At 42.7% G+C, this 18,298-nt stretch overlaps 1 protein-coding gene across 4 annotated transcripts in view; it reads left to right on the top strand.

The window, feature by feature from the left end:
* MTR (5-methyltetrahydrofolate-homocysteine methyltransferase) overlaps nt 1-18,298 on the top strand; it is a 277,305-nt gene that overhangs the window by 52,458 nt on the left and 206,549 nt on the right. For all 4 annotated transcript variants that reach the window (XM_060035005.1, XM_060035006.1, XM_060035004.1 and 1 more), the window contains 3 exons: nt 9,184-9,363; nt 11,878-11,994; nt 12,308-12,448. In XM_060035005.1, coding sequence (XP_059890988.1) covers nt 9,184-9,363; nt 11,878-11,994; nt 12,308-12,448 — 438 coding nt within the window. The remainder of the gene's footprint in view (nt 1-9,183; nt 9,364-11,877; nt 11,995-12,307; nt 12,449-18,298) is intronic.

Raw genomic sequence — 18,298 nt, 5'->3', positions numbered from 1 at the left:
ATGGTCTGCGGGGCCAAGCAGAGCCACTGGAGGTTGTTGCTGTAGCGCAGATGAGGGATGATGGTGGCCGGGACCAAGGCGGGAGCAACAGAAAACGTGAGGAGTCATCCATTTCTAGATGTGTCTTTAAGGTAGAGCCAGTAGAATTTGCCTTCGCGTTGGTTGTGAGCCATGAAAGGAGGAGGAGTCACAGATAATATTCAGCTTTTCAGCCTGGGCGTCGAGGTAGGAGGGCAGTGAGCAGCCGATCTGGGACGGGCTGAGGAGAAGTTCCTGTTGGGACGGGCCGAGGAGAAGTTCCGCTTTGGCTGTGTGTTTCCAGTGGTGTGCTCAGGATGTGGTTGTGGAGATGAGTGTGGGCTTCATGGGCAAAGTCTGGCTTGAAGGTAGGATTGCCTTACTTGGGAATTATTTCTTCCTAGATGATATTTAAAGCAGTGAGACTGACTTCACCAAAGGAATGACAGGAGAGAAGAGGCCCTAGGACTAAGCGAGTCTTGGAGCCACAGTGCTTCGTGGTCAGGGAGAAGAGGAGACGCCATCAGAAGAACTTGGGAAGGAACGGCCTGTTTGGTAGGAGAGGAACCAGAGGGGAGAGTTCACCTGGAAGCCATGTGAAAAGAAAACTTCTGGAAGGGCATGACGAGCTATTTTAAAGAGCTGTGGGTAGATCAGGGAGGAGGAGATCAAGAATTTACCCTTGGATTTAGAAATGGGGTAGTTTATGATCTTGCTGTGCTGTTTCCAAGGAGATGAAAGCTTAATCGCAGTGGGTTCAAGAGAGAAGAGGAGAATTGGGGGCAGCAGGTATAAACCATTTTGGGGGAGTTTTGCCAGAAAGGGGAACAGAAATAGGGTGGAAACCAGAGATGGATATGAGGTTAAGAAAGGGTGTGTGTGTGTGTGTGTGTGTGTGTGTGTGTGTGTGTGTGTGTGTGTGCGTGTGCGTGCGTGTGTGTGTGTGAAGACAGATGATGTGACAGTATGTGTTTGTAAGCTGGTGGGAGTGACCTGGTAGAGAGAAGGGGAGGAATTGGTGTGCAGGAGAAAGGGAGCACTTGCTCAGTCCATGACCTTGTGGGTCGAGGGGCTGGCAGCCAGTGTGCAGGGGGTGGGGCAGCGTGCTCACAGCGCAGCAGCAGCAGGCAGGGCTGGGAGTGCTGGGGGTGTGTGTGGTTTGACTGCTTCTATTTTCTCAGCGAAGCAGGAGGCAAGGTCAGCCCTGAGAATGAGAATGGCATGTTGTTTGCTTCGTGTACTGGTGCTTTACCAGAAGTGTGAAACAGAAGCACTCCCATGGGGAAGGGTGGTCACTGCCTGTGCTGTTAAAACACATACACACCCCTGGGCTCCACCCGTGAGTTTCTGACTTATGTGGTCTGGGGTGAGACCTGGCTTCGGTAATTTTAAAGCCTTAGACGTGATTCTCCTGTATACTCTGGCTGAAAACCACCAGCAGAGTTTATCTCATTTAGTCCTCGTAGTAACCATGTGGGGTAGCTGTTGCCCCATTTTACAGTGAGCCAAGGTCAAATGGCTAGGACGTCATGGAGCCCTGGTCTGCCTAGTTTGAAGACTGATGCATGCTTCCAAATCCTGTGTTATCTCCCCTGCAGAGTGCTTGATCTTGGCTGAGAACAAGCTTTCCCAATTTAGATTTGAACGAGTCCACAAATAAAAAGCAAATGTAGGGGAAATTTTTTAACTTGCTAGTTATGAGAGAAACACACATTAGAGCAATATTAAAGTGACATTTTGTGCTTATTAAGTTAGCAAAAGCAAAATTTAAAATGATCAAGATCTGTGCTGGTACAGCAGTGGTAAACAGAAGGCCTCATTCATTGTAAAGTATAGTAAAAACTGAGACAGTCCTTTTGAAAGACCCCATAATGCCTATCGAGAGTCATGAAAATGTTCATACCCTTTGAGGTAATGATCTCATTTCTGGGAAAGTATCCCAATAAAAACATTCAGCAGCATAAGAATTCTATATATGCCAAGGTTTTTCACCAGCTTTTTATTGAGGATAAAACAACCTAAATGCCCAACTGGAGAGAAAGTGATAACTTAGGTTATCATTCTGTTGTAATATTATCCAGAGTATTTCAATATTAATTATGAAGATTATGGAGCAGCATGACAGTGCTTACAAGATATAAATAAAAAATTAAAAACCAATAGTTATATAGACACTGTATATGCAACTACATAAAAACCACATTTGATAAAGATTGGAGGATAATGCTATTAAGGAGAATAGCTGTTAGAGTAAAGGTGGTGGGATTAAAGGTCCCTTTTCAAAAACTGCTTTTCCTGATTAAAAGTAATTTTTCTATATAATTATAGACCTACATATGCTCGTTGAAGGATTGTAGTATTGAAAATTATAAAGAACAAAGTAAAAAACTCATATACTTGAATAGGTCAGAAATCAGCAATACAGATATTTTGATGCAAAGGCATTTCTTCTATTAATTGAGTTCGTAACACCTTTGAGTGTAGCAATCAGGTAAGAACCAAGATTTGCTTTGCTTGGATGACACCACTGGTTATAAGGAGAAAACAGCTCTCTTAAATGGAAGACCACTGTTGCAACTAAACAAAGCAGAGGAACATACAACGTGCTTATGTTCCAGTACATGGCGACTGTCTTTGCTTTATGTTTGTGATCCATAGTGCAATGAAAACTGCAAGGTCAAGGCCAGATATGACAGGGAGGACTGGCCCCGAGCCTGGATTAGAAGGCATATAAGGAAGCACTTCTGTGTTTTTTGTTATGTTAGTAGTTTTGATCAGCTGTTACTTTTAACTCTAAGTAACAACAACAACAAAATATATATATATATAATATATATAATAATATATAAAATACGAAGAACACTTTCATTATTGAAATTTCTATGGGAAGAATTATTACTACTCACCTCCAGATTTAATTCTCCTTTTCTAATTGAAGTGATTATTTTTATGGCAATTTTTGCTAATGTAAGTTTTCTTAGAAATACAGTTATCACATAGTAGAATAGACTATATTATTTTTGTTTGCACGTGTGTAAACTATGTAAAAGAATAATCAATATCATCCTATAAAAGATCCATTATATTCAGCACATTTTCCTATGTTAAAATGATTTGAACATAATATTCTAATTTATGGAGAAATAAAACTCCATTAGGATATTGATTAAAATGTAATAAATCCTAACCTAGAAAATAATGAGGAATTGGTATCTGGGAGACATTCAGGAACATGATATATCTTTCTGGTTACTATTCAATCAAGTTTTATAGTTTTTCTTAAATAGGAAACCTCAAGAACATTCCTAGGTATTTGTGTTGTTTTGTTGTTGTGATTTTGGCTTTTTTTTCCTTGGTAGTAATTTTTTAGAGTTTTATTACATAACATCTTCTTTTTAAAATTTAGATAAATTGACACTGTTTTCGAGTTGAATATCTTATATTTTCCAGTAGGTTATGCACCATAGTATGATAAACACATAGTTGTAGGAAACCAAAATCAATAGTTTGCCCTTTATTTTTTTCCTTGGTGAAGGTAGTTGACCCACGCCTAGGAGTTGATTCTCAGAGTTTCTGCTCTAACGCTCTCCCAGCTTTGTTAAAATCTGACATATATTTCTGCATTTCAGGGGCCTCCTTTTTAGTGACTATAGAGAGGTCACCCCTCTCTGGTTAAGATGCCATGATTGAGTATTTATCTCCTTGGACCTTTCTTTATAAGGTAGTTATATTTTAAATTCTCACTTTGTAAGAAGGAGACTTGTCCAGATTGCCTTCAGAGGTAGGAGTTTGTGGTACGGATATGAGGAACATAGGCCTCTGAGCCACGCCTGGTCTCAAGACGTCCATGCCTGAGGTGTTCATTTGTCCTACAGGAATAACAGCACAGCATACAGTAGGCATACCTCCTACGCTGAGGGTCCCTGCTCCCTGGCATGTGCCTGGCACCCCTCGCTGTGAGAGAGAAGATTTGAGTGGGTTCATTTGCCCCTGCTGGGATGTGGCGTTGCTTCATCCAGGCCTTAGTATTTGGCTTTGCAGAGTAGGATTTTCCAGCAAACAGCCTCTCTCTGCAGGTTGTAGAGAAAAGCCATGAGCACCTGCTGGCTCATGATAATGACCTTGCAGATGAGTCTGGTTTCTGGTCTCCTCACCTGCTGTATCCCCTGTGGTTCCTCTAACCCAGTAGTTCTCAAGTGGGGGGGGGTGATTTTGCCACCCCAGGGGACATTTGGCGATGTCTAGACAGATTTTTTATTGTCATGACTGGGTTGTTGGGAGGGGACGTGCTCCGTCATCTAGTGGGAGCGGGCAGCGATGCTGCTGAAAGCTCTCCAATGCATAGGGCGGCCCCCGCAGCAAAGAATGCTCTGGTCCAGATTGTCAACAGTATCAAGGTTGAGTAACCCAATTCTTAACCCAGGGCAGCTTCTTTTCTGCTACCCGTTTTTCTCTCTGATGTTGTCTGGCTGATGGGGAAAGGACAAATATGGTTTTCGTATTTTAATCCTCTGTGCCAAGCCTTGGGCTCTGGGCACTGAGGATAAATAATGGTTAGCATAAGGCCCAGCTCCTTGCAAGATTCAGTGCCTTTCAGAGGTTTTGGTGAAAGTGGAAGAAAGACCTGATGAAGCAGGGAAAATCTAGCATGGTGGGATTCCAGAAAGATCTGAAGGGCAGGGAAAGAGTTCATAGTTAAAGCTCGATTGTTAAAAGGAAGGCAAAACTAGATAGGTTATGGGTCTTTTCTAAATATTTTTGGGTATTGGTTTTAAATACATCTCTGGATAGTAGGTCAGCCTTTTTCTTTGTTTGCTCTTCCTATGAGCTGTCTCTTTCTACTGTATCCCCTTCCTAGCTCTCCCTTTGAATGTACTAAAGCCGACCAATCCTCCACTCTATCCAGGGATCGATAAACATATTAAGAATTTCCTTCTCTTTCCTCCCTTTCACCCCGCACAGAATTTGCATCCTCTCCTAGAAGGTGACATTTAAAACAACTTGACTTCTTTAAAGAGTTCAGAAGTTTTCAGTGTGGTGGCACCTGCAGTTTCTAGATTGCAACTGACACCCCTTTTTCCTCACCAGATCACCTCTCGGTGTCGATTCCACGTCTGAAATCCTATCCATTTCCTCTATAATCCTGAGTTCCTGGCATCCACACTCTGCCTTAAATGTGAGTTCTGCCGGGGCACAGCCTCCGTTCTTTCAGGAGAAGGGTGAGCCAGGAGGCGTTCCAAGGTGACCTTGCGTCTCCTGCAACCCCAGCTCAGTGCTCTGCCCTGTCCTTCATCCCATGCCTCACTTCTGTCCGCAGGCCTGCGGCTTCTGCCGGCCTCTGGGTGTCCTAACCTTCAGCTGCTTACGCCCACACATTTACCCCAGTAGGGAAGTCACTCCAAGGATTTCTGAACCAATCCCTTGCCCTGAGTGATTTTAAGCCAACGGGTCTCTTGTCCTGTGTTTTCCCTTGGAAACTTCCCTTCTTCAGCTTTTTTCTTTCTGACTTGTCGGTGCCTTTCTGATGGTGGCACACACGTCCCTTTCCGTCACTTCTGTTTTGAACTCTGCTGTGTTCCGTGGCCCACTTTAAGCTGGTTCAGTCAAGTTTGAAACCTTTAACTTGCCTCTGAAGTTGGTCCCGTTCCTTCTCTGTTGTTGTCAGGGTGCATTTTCACAGAACCTAGGTGTCTTTGATCCTTTTTCTTTCTTTCTCATAGTATCAGCCTCGATAACTAAATCAAAAATTGTTTTATGCTTATCTCATTTTCCCCTAAGTGTCTGATAATCTAGCAAAACTGAGCAGTGGATTTCTTAACTGAAGCCTCCTACCTACTGATGGCTGTCTAGCTTTACTACAGCTTAAGAATAAACCTGATAAATCATAAAATCATAAAAGATATTTATTCCTCCTTCTTGGCCCTTAGATTTGCAGTATTTTCACTGAGGTTTCTTCTACCTCAGCCTGAGAAGGTGCATCTCACTCTTTAGTGGTTCTCACCTGGGCTGTATGTTAGTATCGCTAAGGGGCTCTTTAAAAATACTGTTGCTTGGGTCTCATCTCAGGATTCTGATTGAACTGGTCTTGAGTGAGGTTCAGGTATTAGTATTAGAAAACGAAAATCCCACCGGGTTATTAAAACATGCCACCAGAGTTGAGAGCTTCTGCATCTTTGAAATCCTCAAACCTTGAAGCTTATTAGTGTGTTTATCTCACAGCCCTGGCTGAGGAACAGGACAAAGAGAACCTTGGAGAATCTAACATGATATGCTCCTGGCAAAGGCCTGTCCATTGAAACTCTGTGCATTCTGAGATTTGCTTGTTTATTCAACAGACAGTAGCTGCTTGTCTATTAATGTGGCAGGTAGTGTACTAGGTGCTGGGAGAACAATTTGACAGGGGCCTCATCCTTGCAGAGCTGATAGTTGATGATTCAGTTCTGACCTAGAAATGAATTCCTGTCCTGTGAGATGTCATTCATGGCTCAGAGAAAGAAAGGACCAGGACCTACCAACCAAACTAGGTGAAGAAATGCTAACAGCACTGGTAGCCCCAAACCCCCGTGCCTTTTCTCTTAGTGAGCTTAGCTGGGCCATGAACCTAGAACCTAGAACTCTGGCTCTCTGTGAAGGGGGAAATAAAGTCCAAGACTAAAGGTGACCCTGGGTGACCTGCTCTTGACCACTTTCTTCTGGGCCCACATCTTGATCTTAACCTTATCACTAACTGAAGGAAGAAGTAAGAAGTTTGTTGAAGACATTCAGTTAAGGAGGATGAGAGCCTGCCACCTTCCCTGAAGCCTGGAGCAGTGGGGCTGCAGAGCCTGCTCCTTGTGGTCCTTTCCCTGGGCCCCTTGGTCTGCTAAGTTGTGGGAGCACATCCCCAGCAGGAGGTAAACTCTAACCCCAGCAGCTGCAGGAAGCAGGGATAGATTAGACATCACGGAGAACAGTTGAAAAAGAACACCAAAGTAGGTGAGCAATCAGAAGCCTAGATCTGAGTGAGTTCTTTTTATAATTCCCCCACCAAGCCTTTCTCTGGAGGCTGGGGCCTCACTGAATGTCCTTGAACTACAGCAGTATCTGCACCCCTCATCCCTGCGGTCGCCTGAGAGCTCCCTCTAGAGGTCAGGATGTGTGTGATCAGCAGCTTATTTACCATACTTCATGTTCACATCTGGTCAAGGGTATCCTCCCTCCAAGTAGTCAGACTGGAAGATTCAACACTTAATTCAGTGGTGTTGGACAATTTTCAAGAACATTTTGCACATTTATTCAGAACTGTATGTGACTTATTTTTTGGAACCACTGTAGTGATAGCAAGTATTCATTTTTTCTTCAGAGCAGATTTGTTTTTTTTCTACAAACAGAAATCATTCAGCATGAAATTTGTTGAATAAGCCTCGCGTTGAGGTTGTAAATTTGACCTGAAGACAGTTTCCATGACCAAGTTCAGAAATGCCTTGAGTCAGGGCTTCCCTGGGGGCGCAGTGGGTAAGAATCCACCTGCTGATGCAGGGGACACGGGTTGGATCCCTGGTCCGGGAAGATCCCACATGCTGCGGAGCAACTAAGCCTGTGTGCCACAACTACTGAGCCTGTGCTCTAGAGCCCACGAGCCACAACTACTGAGCCCGCGAGCCACAACTGCTGAGCCCGCATGCCACAACTACTGAAGCCTGCATGCCACAACTACTGAAGCCCGCACACCTAGAGCCGGTGCTCTGCAACAAGAGAAGCCACCACAATAAGAAGCCCATGCACTGCAAGGAAGAGTAGCCCCTGCTTGCTACAACTAGAGAAAGCCCGTGCACAGCAACGAAGACCCAACGCAGCCAAAAATAAAAAAAATAAAAAAAAAGAAATGCCCTGAGTCAAAGCCTCATTCATTCATTCATTCAACAATAATATTGAGCACATCCTCTGGCAGGCATTGCCCTAGGCGTTGGGGATACAGCAAGACTGATTCTAGCTCACGATGACAAATTAATAATAAATAATAAAACAAAAAATAATAAGTTGTCAAATAAATATATTTTCTAGAAGGAGAGATACCATGAAAAAGAGTGGAGGATGCAAGAGGGGTGGCAGGGGCCTGGTTTAGAGATGGAGATTAAGGAAGGCTTCTCTGAAAAGGGGACATTTGGGGGGAGACCTGAGTGATGCAAAGCACAAAGCCATGTCACAGTGTGTCCCGGGCAGTGGCAGCAATGAATAGAAAGGTTCTGAGGGAGGACAAGCTTGGTGGATTTCAGGAACATCAAGGGAGCAGTGTGGGGAGAGTGGAGTAGATGAGGGGGCAATGATAGGAAACAGAATTGGAGGCATGGGACCTGATTCTAAGGATATTGGGAAGCAACAGGAGGACTGGGATTTGCTGGAGTCAGTGCTTGGCTTTCTAGGGTCACTGTTTTGAAAAGTAATATTAATTTATATTTATGACTTGAGGCACAAGTTAGTTAGCTAATGTTATGGTGGGTGGGGTTGGAGGTGGGGAATAAATAAACATCTTTGAATCTGTGTAGACTGTTACTGCAGGAAGGTCCAAGAAAGCCTGGGTGATGGGTGAGGACACTGCAGGCAGGTCCAGGAGAGAAAGGGCACGTATTTTTAAATTTATTCTTTAGTAGTATTTGAATTTTTATCATATGTGTGTTTCTTTTGTTTGTTTGTTTTTTGGCAGTACGCGGGCCTCTCACTGTTGTGGCCTCTCCCGTTGCGGAGCACAGGCTCCGGACGCGCAGGCTCAGTAGCCATGGCTCATGGGCCTAGCCGCTCCGTGGCATGTGGGATCCTCCCGGACCGGGGCACGAACCCGTGTCCCCTGCATCGGCAGGCGGACCCTCAACCACTGTGCCACCAGGGAAGCCCCCCACATGTGTGTATTTTTAAGAAGCCTGTTTATTAACATACCATACGTGTATGTAAGATTTGATCTTTACAGAAGTAGTGTAGCTGTTGTGTTGACGAAAACACAAAGGGACTTTAAACCAATTCCTCCTTGGAGATAATTTGATAAACATTGAGAGGCTGCTTGGCATTTGGATTTCTATGAAATCCAAGCATTGATACTTAAGCGCTTTCAACAAGTGAATTGTTCTTCTGTTTTCATAGATAACACCTTATTTTTCTATTTCAAATTACATCTTTTACTCCTTTCCCCAGGCAACAGAAACAGACACCAAAATCAGAGTGTGCACCCGGGCCTATCATCTCCTTTTGAAAAAACTGGCCTTCAATCCAAATGACATCATCTTTGACCCTAATATCCTCACCATTGGTACTGGGATGGAAGAACACAACTTGTATGCTGTTAATTTTATCAATGCAACAAAAGTCATTAAAGTGAGTATGAGTATTTTTCTCCTTTCTACCCAAGACATTGCTTAGATTTCTCACATGGCTCCAGTGAATAGTTTGAGCTAACATACATTTATTGGCAAGGAATATTGACATTCTTATTCTTAGGTAGTAAATTGGTTTTCTGAAATTTAGGGACTTTTATTGTTTTTCTTTTATAAGTTATTTTATACTGTGAAGTAAAACACACATACCGGGAAATATAGAAAAAATAATAGAGTATGATAAATAATTAATTATGAAGCATATAATAGCTTTCACTTTCACTTGCGTCCTGAAATGGAGCATGGGTAGTGCCTCCATGGCTCTCCCTTTCTCATTACACCCTCATTCTGAATTTTATGCATGTTTCAACAGGCTGAGTTTTATGATTCTACTTTGTTGCTTTTCTTTAAAATTTTATCACTTCTGTATACACAATCTGAATTATCCATGGATTTTGTATCTGCAAATTCACCTACTCACTAAAATTTATTTGTGACCCCCAAATCAATGTTGCTGGTGCTTCTGCATCATTCACAGGCATATGCATGTGCAGAGTGGTGAGAGAGCTGAGTGCCTGACCTACATGTTCAGATGAGTCAACAGGGTTGAACCTCTGGGTTCAGCCCTCATTCCGTAAACAAGTGACCTTTTCATGGTCTGTTTAGTGCCATGTTTTTCACATTTTTGAGCTTTTTCTTGGTGATTGATTTCTGTATTTAAATGGCTCCCACACATTGTGCTGAAGTGTTATTTAGTGTTCGTATGTGCAAGAAGGCTGTTACGTGCCTTATGGAGAAAATATGTGTGTTAGATGAATTTTGTTTAGACACGAGTTGTGGTGCTGTTGGCTGTGAGCTCAGTGGTAGGCAATCAACAATATATACTAAACAAGGTGTCTTTAAATGGAAACACATGTAAAACAGGGTTATATGTTGATCAGTGATGATAATTTTGGGACCAGAGGTTCACGAACCTAACCCTGCATTTCTCATTGGAGCAGTGTTTTTTTCCCCCAATTTGCAGTGTTCGCAGTGACTTCGTAGAACATAACTATCACAAATAATGAGAATTAACTGTATAAACAGTATAGTTTTGCCTGTTTTTGAGCTTTAAGATTCTAATGCCTTTTTTCCTCACCCAGTCTCATTTTAACGATTCACCTGTGTTGTTGTAGCTGTACTTTGTCATTTTAATTAATGTATAATATTCCATCATAAACCTGTTTCATAGTTAACTGTTCTGCTGTTGATAGACATTTGGTTTTCTTTTTTTTTTAAATGTTTTATTTTTGGCTGCGTTGGGTCTTCGTTGCTGCCTGCGGGTTTTTCTCTAGTTGCGGAGAGCAGGGGCTACTCTTCCTTGCAAGTGTGCGGGCTTCTCATTGTGGTGGCTTCTCTTGTTGCAGAGCATGGGCTCTAGGCACGCAGGGTTCAGTAGTTGCAGCACATGGGCTCGTAGTTGTGGCTCACAGGCTCTAGAGTGCAGGCTCAGTAGTTGTGGCGCACGGGCTTAGTTGCTCCGTGGCACATGGGATCTTCCTGGACCAGGGCTCGAACCCATGGGCCCTGCATTGGCAGGTGGGTTCTTAACCACTTCCCCATCAGGGAAGTCCCTAGATGTTTGGTTTGTTTCCAATTGGGGTATGTTATGAGCAAGGCTGCTGTGAGCGTTCTTGTATATATCTCTTGTATATATCTCTTGCATGAGCTTCCCTATAAAATATACCCAGAAGTGGAAGGGTTGGGTCACAGTAGCAGACAGTGACCAGCTCTCTCCCAAAATGCTTGAGCAAGTTTGTACTTTAACCAACAGTAAGTAAGAGTTCCTGTTGTTCCACACGCATACTAATGCTTGATATGTCATAAGGTGTGGTGGGAACCTCAATTTCCTTTTGCCCTTAGTCAAGTTTATAGTGAACCTGGGAGTTTGTTCATTTAGGCAGTGGAAGCCTTCTAGTAGCTTGTGCCTTCTGTGAATGACCAACTACTCTCTGTTTGTTCTCTCTGTCTGTCTCTCTCTCTGTTATCTGTCTCTGTTTCTTTCTTTTTCTGTTATTTATCCAGCAAAGTTTTTTTCTTTTTAACTGTGCGGTGCAGCATGCAGGATCTTAGTTCCCCAACCAGGGATCGAACCCATGCCCCCTGCAGTGGAAGCGCAGAGTCTTAACCACTGGACTGCCAGGGAAGTCCCTCTCCAGCAAATATTTTATGACATACTCACCATGTATTGTGGCCCTATCATGGTCCCTGTAGAAGTATACAGAGATAAAGCAGAATTTTTTATTTTCCCTTAGGGAGATTAGAGTCTAGTAGGAAAAACTATGAAGCACTGCCTTTGTGATGTCCTGATATGCAAGGTGTGGTCTACGTCTAGCTAAAAGAAGCTCTGAATTACTTTGAACTCTATATGTTTGTTTTTTTTTAACTTTCCACTGTTAAAAATAAAGCTTAAGGGATGTGATGGCTGCTTTTGGCAAAGTAGGGAAATCTTTTCATATTTAAAAATTTTTTCCAGGAAACGTTACCTGGAGCCAGAGTAAGTGGAGGTCTTTCCAACTTGTCCTTTTCATTCCGAGGAATGGAAGCCATTCGAGAAGCAATGCATGGGGTTTTCCTTTACCATGCAATCAAGGTATAGTGGAACACCTGTTTACCTTTTGACACCAACTTGTACTTAGGGCAGGGGTTTACAGACTTCGGCCCACAAACTAACTCTGCTCTGCTTTATTCACAGAGTTCTGTGAATACAGTTTTATTAGAACAAAGTCACACACTCTCACTCGTATCCTGTCTATGGATGCTTTTTTGCTACAGCAGCAGAGCTGAGTGGTTGCGACAGAAGCTATGGCCTACAGTATTTTCTATCTGGTTCTTCACAGAAAGAGTCGCTGACTCCGATTTAGAGTATCCCTAGAAATCCTCATTTTTCTTTTTATTGCCCTTAGTTTGGTATGGACATGGGGATAGTGAATGCTGGAAACCTTCCTGTGTATGATGACATCCACAAGGAACTTCTACAGCTCTGTGAGGACCTCATCTGGAACAGAGACCCTGAGGCCACCGAGAAGCTCTTACACTACGCCCAGGTAGGGAGAGGTGTTCCGATGGATGGCTTTTCCTATCTTTGAATCTTTCATTCACTTAGTGTTATTAGACCTTCATTGTAGAATAGAAGCAAGGATCCAGCCATGTCTTTGAATCATTGAAGGTTTCTACAGAGAGTTCTAGAGAAGGTGTTTTCATTAGGGCAAGGAAGGAGAAGCAGGCCTTACCTATCTGCTTCAGTATTCTTAATTTATATTTCTTTAAGTTTATTTTAAAATGTAAAATTAATTTTTCTCATACCAAAGTAATACATATTAACTCTAGAAAATGTACAAAATACTGGTAAGCAAAAGAAGAAAATAAAAATTACTCATAATCCTACTACCCATTTTTAACCACTGTTGAGATTTTGTTACAACCTTCTAGTCATGGTTTTGGTTTTTTTCAATACGAATATGTGCTAATAGGTGTGTCCACACACACACACACACACAGACACACACACACACACACGTACACGCACACTCACACACATTTTTTATAAAAATGTTAACTATATTCTCAGTGCTTTTTTGATAACCTGTTTGTTTAGCAGTATACTGGGAACATCTTTCCATTTTATTGGGTATTTTTCTACCTCATAATGTAAATTGGCTACTTTGGACATTTCCTTGTGTGGCTGTGTGATTACCTGGTTCCCATTGTTACAGCCTTATATTTGTATTTATACCTGTTTATATTAGGATCTAGTCCAATTGTGGCACAGTTCTACAGTTCAGGGCTTGAGGTCTGTACACATTTGATCTATAGACATGAGAATAATTTTAGTTAATCCAAAAATCAGTTCCTTGTTTCCGTTTATTATGTGTTCGGCAGTCCTAGGTGTATTAAGTATCTATTATGGGTGCTGCTTCCTAGAACTCAGTTTAAGGAAAGATGAGATCTTTACCTCAAGAAAACTTACTTTTTAATTTATTTCAGAAAGTGATAGCAAGGGAAGACATTTTTCTCACAAAGCACGTTGGGAAAGTGGTAGAATGCTTTTGTGTGTGTTGCCACCTGTGTTAATGTTTTCCATGTTAAAATCTGAATTCATCTCTGGCAGAACTGCTAACTTTTCCTCTTCCTTCGAAGAGTACTGAAATGTTCTGGAAGAAGGATAGGACAATTTAGGATTAACTGCATCCTTGATTTATCAGCCTCACGGGAGACAAGATTTAGATTTATGAAACCGCTCCTGTTAGCCTTAGGTTCATTCAGGAAAGCTGAGTGGAGTTCAGACTCAGTGCCAGTGAGCACATGACCCTCCGCTCAGTTCCTTGGGACATTTCTGATTTCTCATGTGGACCCAGGACAGAATGTCTTGATGGTTGCAAATATAATCAAGTTCTGCTTCACAGCTCATTACATAAGAAACAGTGCCTAGCTTTCCTTCACTATTTCCATGATTGTTTCTACTCAGGTAGACAAAGTGCTTAGCCCAAGACGTGAGTGTGAAACACTATTCAGTTTTTGTCTTAGTCTGCCTTCAACTTAGTGGGGGATCCTTCATGAATCACTGACTAAAACAGGGTTCTGCTGAAGGCCAGAAGGGCAGCATAGCTTCTATATCAGGAAGTTATACTAGAGCGTTCTTAATTAACCCATAAAGTGATGTGCTATTTCATCTTCTCCACTGTTCAGATAAGACAGCTCTCGCTTAGGAAAGGTAGGGCTCCATAAGCCTATTCTTATAAATGGTTTTGCTGGTTTTGTATTTTATATCAGTCATTCTTTTCGGTCTTTGTTCACTTTTAGTATTTGCTTACAAGTTTTTGTTTCTGTATATCTTGCTGAGCTGCCGAGGGGTTTTGCCCCTGGGGCACAGCTGAAGGTTAACGGGGAAATCTTCATCACAATTGCAAGGGTTCAGGCTTCGCTGGTGGTGGTGGTGAAGAATCCACCTGCCAAGGCAGGGGACACGGGTTCGAGCCCTGGTCCGGGAAGACCCCACACGCCGCAGAGCACCTAAGCCTGTGCGCCACAACTACTGAGCCCGCGTGCCGCAACTACTGGATCCCGCATGCCACAACTACTGAAGCCCGTGCACCTAGATCCCATGCTCCGCAACAAGAGAAGCCACTGCAATGAGAAGCCCATGCACCGCAATGAAGAGAACCCCCGCTTGCCACAACTAGAGAAAGCCCACGCGCAGCAATGAAGACCCAATGCAGCCAAAAATTAATTAAGAAAAAAAAATTACAAGGGTTCAACAATCCATCTTATAAACAAGTGCCTCCCTCTTCATGTAAGCATGAGGACTTATCACAAGCCATTGACCCCTCTGTCAAGTAGGCTGTCTGCATTCAAGGTGACTTCTGTCACCAGTAAGGAATTAATAACCAAAACAGGTATGCTTTCATCACTGCCAGGAGTCGTCAGCTCTATAGCCATTCCTCAGGATACACCGAGTGCAAAGGGAGCGTGAAAAGCAGGAATATTATGAGACAAATAAGGGTTGAGGAATTATTTTCTATATAAGAGAATGATTATTTCTTTTTGTTATGAAATGATGAACTCTGCACCCAAGTTTCATCTGATAGATTATTCAATATTATTATTAAAGAGGGTGGAAAGAGTCCTGTCTCTGATCTTCCTAAGCTCTGTAATGGACTTTATTGAAAAATAATTCCCCTGATTTGGTGCAGGCTGACCTGTGGCGAGTAAGTTCCAGGTGTCATGAGACCATGCAATTCCCGTGGCGTTTGTTTATTAGGCAGTACTCTTTGGGCATGAACGGGGAGGATCTCTGCTCTGGGTGGGATGGCTCTTGAATGGCCTCAGATTGTGAGAATACACAGGTCCCCAACTTACGATGGTGCAAAAGCAGTAAGCACTCAGTAGAAACCGTACTTCGAATTTTTGAATTTTGGTCTTTTCCCAGGCGAGCGATACTCAGTACCATCCTCTCTCCTGATGCTGGGCAGCGGCGACGAATCACAGCTCCCCGTCAGCCCGCCATCACGAGGGGAACAACCACTACACTTACAACCACTCTGGACCCACACAGCTGTTCTGTTTTTCACTTCTAGGACAGTATTTTTTTTTTTTTTTTAGATTCCAAATATAAGTGAGATCATACAGTATTTGTCTTTCTCTGTCTGACTTATTTCACTTAGCATGATGCCCTCAAGGTCCATCCATGCTGTTTCAAATGGCGGGATTTCCTCTTTTTTATGTCCGAATAATATTCCATTGTATATATATATACACCACACTTTCTATAGCCATTCATTCACTGATGAACACTTAGGTTGTTTTCACATCTTGGCTATTGTAAATAATGCTGATGTGTGTATATATATATATATATATATATTTTTTTTTTTTTAATTGCCATCTTCTTTAAGGTTTTTCAGCATGCGAGAGAGACATTGGTCTCTTGACATGTGACAAAGCCCTGCGTCATTCAGTTACCCCAGACCTCAACCCTGGAGCTCCCCCCAGGCCCTTCCTTCTTTCCTACCACACTGTCCATTACTTGATGCCTTTATGTTTGTGCTTTCCTCCTCTTCCTGTTCCTACCGCTGTAGTTCAGGCCTTCAGCATGGACTGTTAAAATATTCTCCCCCTTCTAGGGTTCTCTTAAAGATACTACTTTGATGGGAATTCCCTGGCGGTCCAGTTGTTAGGACTCGGTGCTTTCACTGCCAAGGGCCTGGGTTCAATCCCTGGGTGGGGACCTAAGATTCCACAAACCATGTGGCCAAAAGAAAAAAAATTACTACTTTGAATGTTACTCTGCAGCTTCAGAACTTTGTATTGTGTCATTCCCCCACCTCCACCCCTACCTACCACCACTGCCTGGAAGGTTAAGTCCAAACTCCAGAGCATGGATTTCTGGCACTCTGTGACTTGGCCTCTACTATCCTGCCCAAACATTGCTCTGGAAAATCCGTTCTTGTTCAGGATTAAATCATTCAGCTAATATTTACTCATTTTTGTTTTGTGCTTTCTGTACTTAGAGGATCTAAGTAGTAAGAGAGACATACCCCTACAGAGCCTGCAGCTTAGTGAGACATGCAGAAGTGTGTAGAGGCAGTTGTCATTGAGTGTGGTGGGTAGGTGCTGTGACAGGGCATGTATAGGATGCTCTAGACTGCTTAGGAAGGGCACTGAACCCAAAGGTAGAGGTGGTCAGGGAAGGCCTCCCAGAAATGCTGGGTCAGGTGAGACCTGAAAGCTCAACAGGAGTTAGGCAGGCTAATGTTTGGGGTTGGATTGTACTGGTATTCCCTGCCAGAGGAGGAGGATTTGCATCCAGCTGGGGCCTGGCATCTGGTAGGTGCTGAATAAATGTCAGGTGAACGGAAGTGAAGGCCCGGGGGTGAAAGAGCTGATGGAGAGTGTAAGGAATTGAAACGTTCAAGACAGCTGAGCTCCTCAGGAGTGGCAGAAGATGAAGCTGGGAGGAAGTCAGGTCAGGGCATTGTATGGCGTGGAGAAGAGTCGGTACCGTATCTGGAGAGAAATAGGGAACTTACAGTGAATTTTTTCCCATGGGCACAGTTTGATCAGGTTTGCATTTTGGAAAGGCCCCTCTGGCTACAGGGTGGAAGATGCATTGGAGACCAGGGTGATCCTGGGCTGTGGAGACCAGTTAGCTGCTTGCACTAGGAAAGTGGAAGCGGGGTAGAGAGAAAAATTGAGACGATGTAATCATTAGGACTAGGCGATTGAATGAATGTGAGGAATGGATGGAGAGTCAAGAGTGATACTGAGGTTTATGGTTTGGGCAACTAGTGCCATCAGTCGAGATGGAGGAAACAGATAATGCCATTCACCTTCCATACCATGATCATTGTGCTTTTGTCCCTTTGCTGAATCTGTCAGCTTCTTCGAAGTCTCTCTTCACCACTCCAGTTTGCGATGATATGCAAAATTCCTAGCCTCGTCTGTGTCATCTCCTCATTCAGCCCTTGGCACGTGCTTTCTCTTTAGCTTACCTTTCTTTGTGTATTTCCACCTCCCTTATGATACGGCAAAGTCCCCGAGAGCATAGTCTTGCACCTCGCAGTGTGCCCGCCTCCAGGATGATTTCTGACTTAGCTTCATTACAGCCTCTCTGTACATATCTGTGAGTAGTGATGGTCCTTGTTGAGAACTTTAAAAGCTCATCAGATATGAGGTTTAGCTAGCTTCTCTTACTGTCCTGGAAATCTTTGGTCCTAAGATGCTATCTTTTAGGAAAAAAGAAAAGAAAAAAAATGGAGCCTCACTCTGTCTCTCTACTAAGCATTCAAATCGTAGTGGTGATCATTTTGTGATTATAGAAATATTGAAGCACTATGCTGTGCACCAGGAACTAACATAGTGTTGTAGATCGATTATGCTTTAAAAACAAACAAACTCGTAGAAAAAGAGATCAGATTTGTGAATACTAGAGGCAGGGATGGTGGGAGGGAAAATAGGGTGAAAGCAGTCAAAAGGTACAGACTTCCTTGTAAGATAAGTAAGTACTAGGGGTGTAATGTACAACATGATAAATATAATTAAGCTTCTGTATATTATATATGAAAGTTGTTAAGAGAATAACTCCTGAGAGTTCTCATCACAAGAAAAAATGTCTTTTTCTTTTATTTTGTATCTATATGAGATGATAGATGTTCACTAAACTTATTGTGGTAAACATTTCATGATGTATGTAAGTCAACTCATTATGCTGTATACCTTAAACTTACACAGTGCTGTATGTCAATTCTATTTTAATAAAACTGGAAGGAAAAAATTTTTTAAAAAATAGAAGTTCAAATCCTAAAAGACTTCTCTCTTTCCGTCTCTCCTTACCTCAAACATTTACCAAGATCTTAATTCATGCTGGGTACTCTACTAGGGCCTTGAAATGTAAAAGA

This window comes from Delphinus delphis, chromosome 16 (assembly GCF_949987515.2).
Source record: "Delphinus delphis chromosome 16, mDelDel1.2, whole genome shotgun sequence".
Classification (NCBI taxonomy): domain Eukaryota; kingdom Metazoa; phylum Chordata; class Mammalia; order Artiodactyla; family Delphinidae; genus Delphinus; species Delphinus delphis.
The sequence above is the reverse complement of the archived record's forward strand: the minus strand, read 5'-3'. Positions and strand labels throughout refer to the sequence as shown.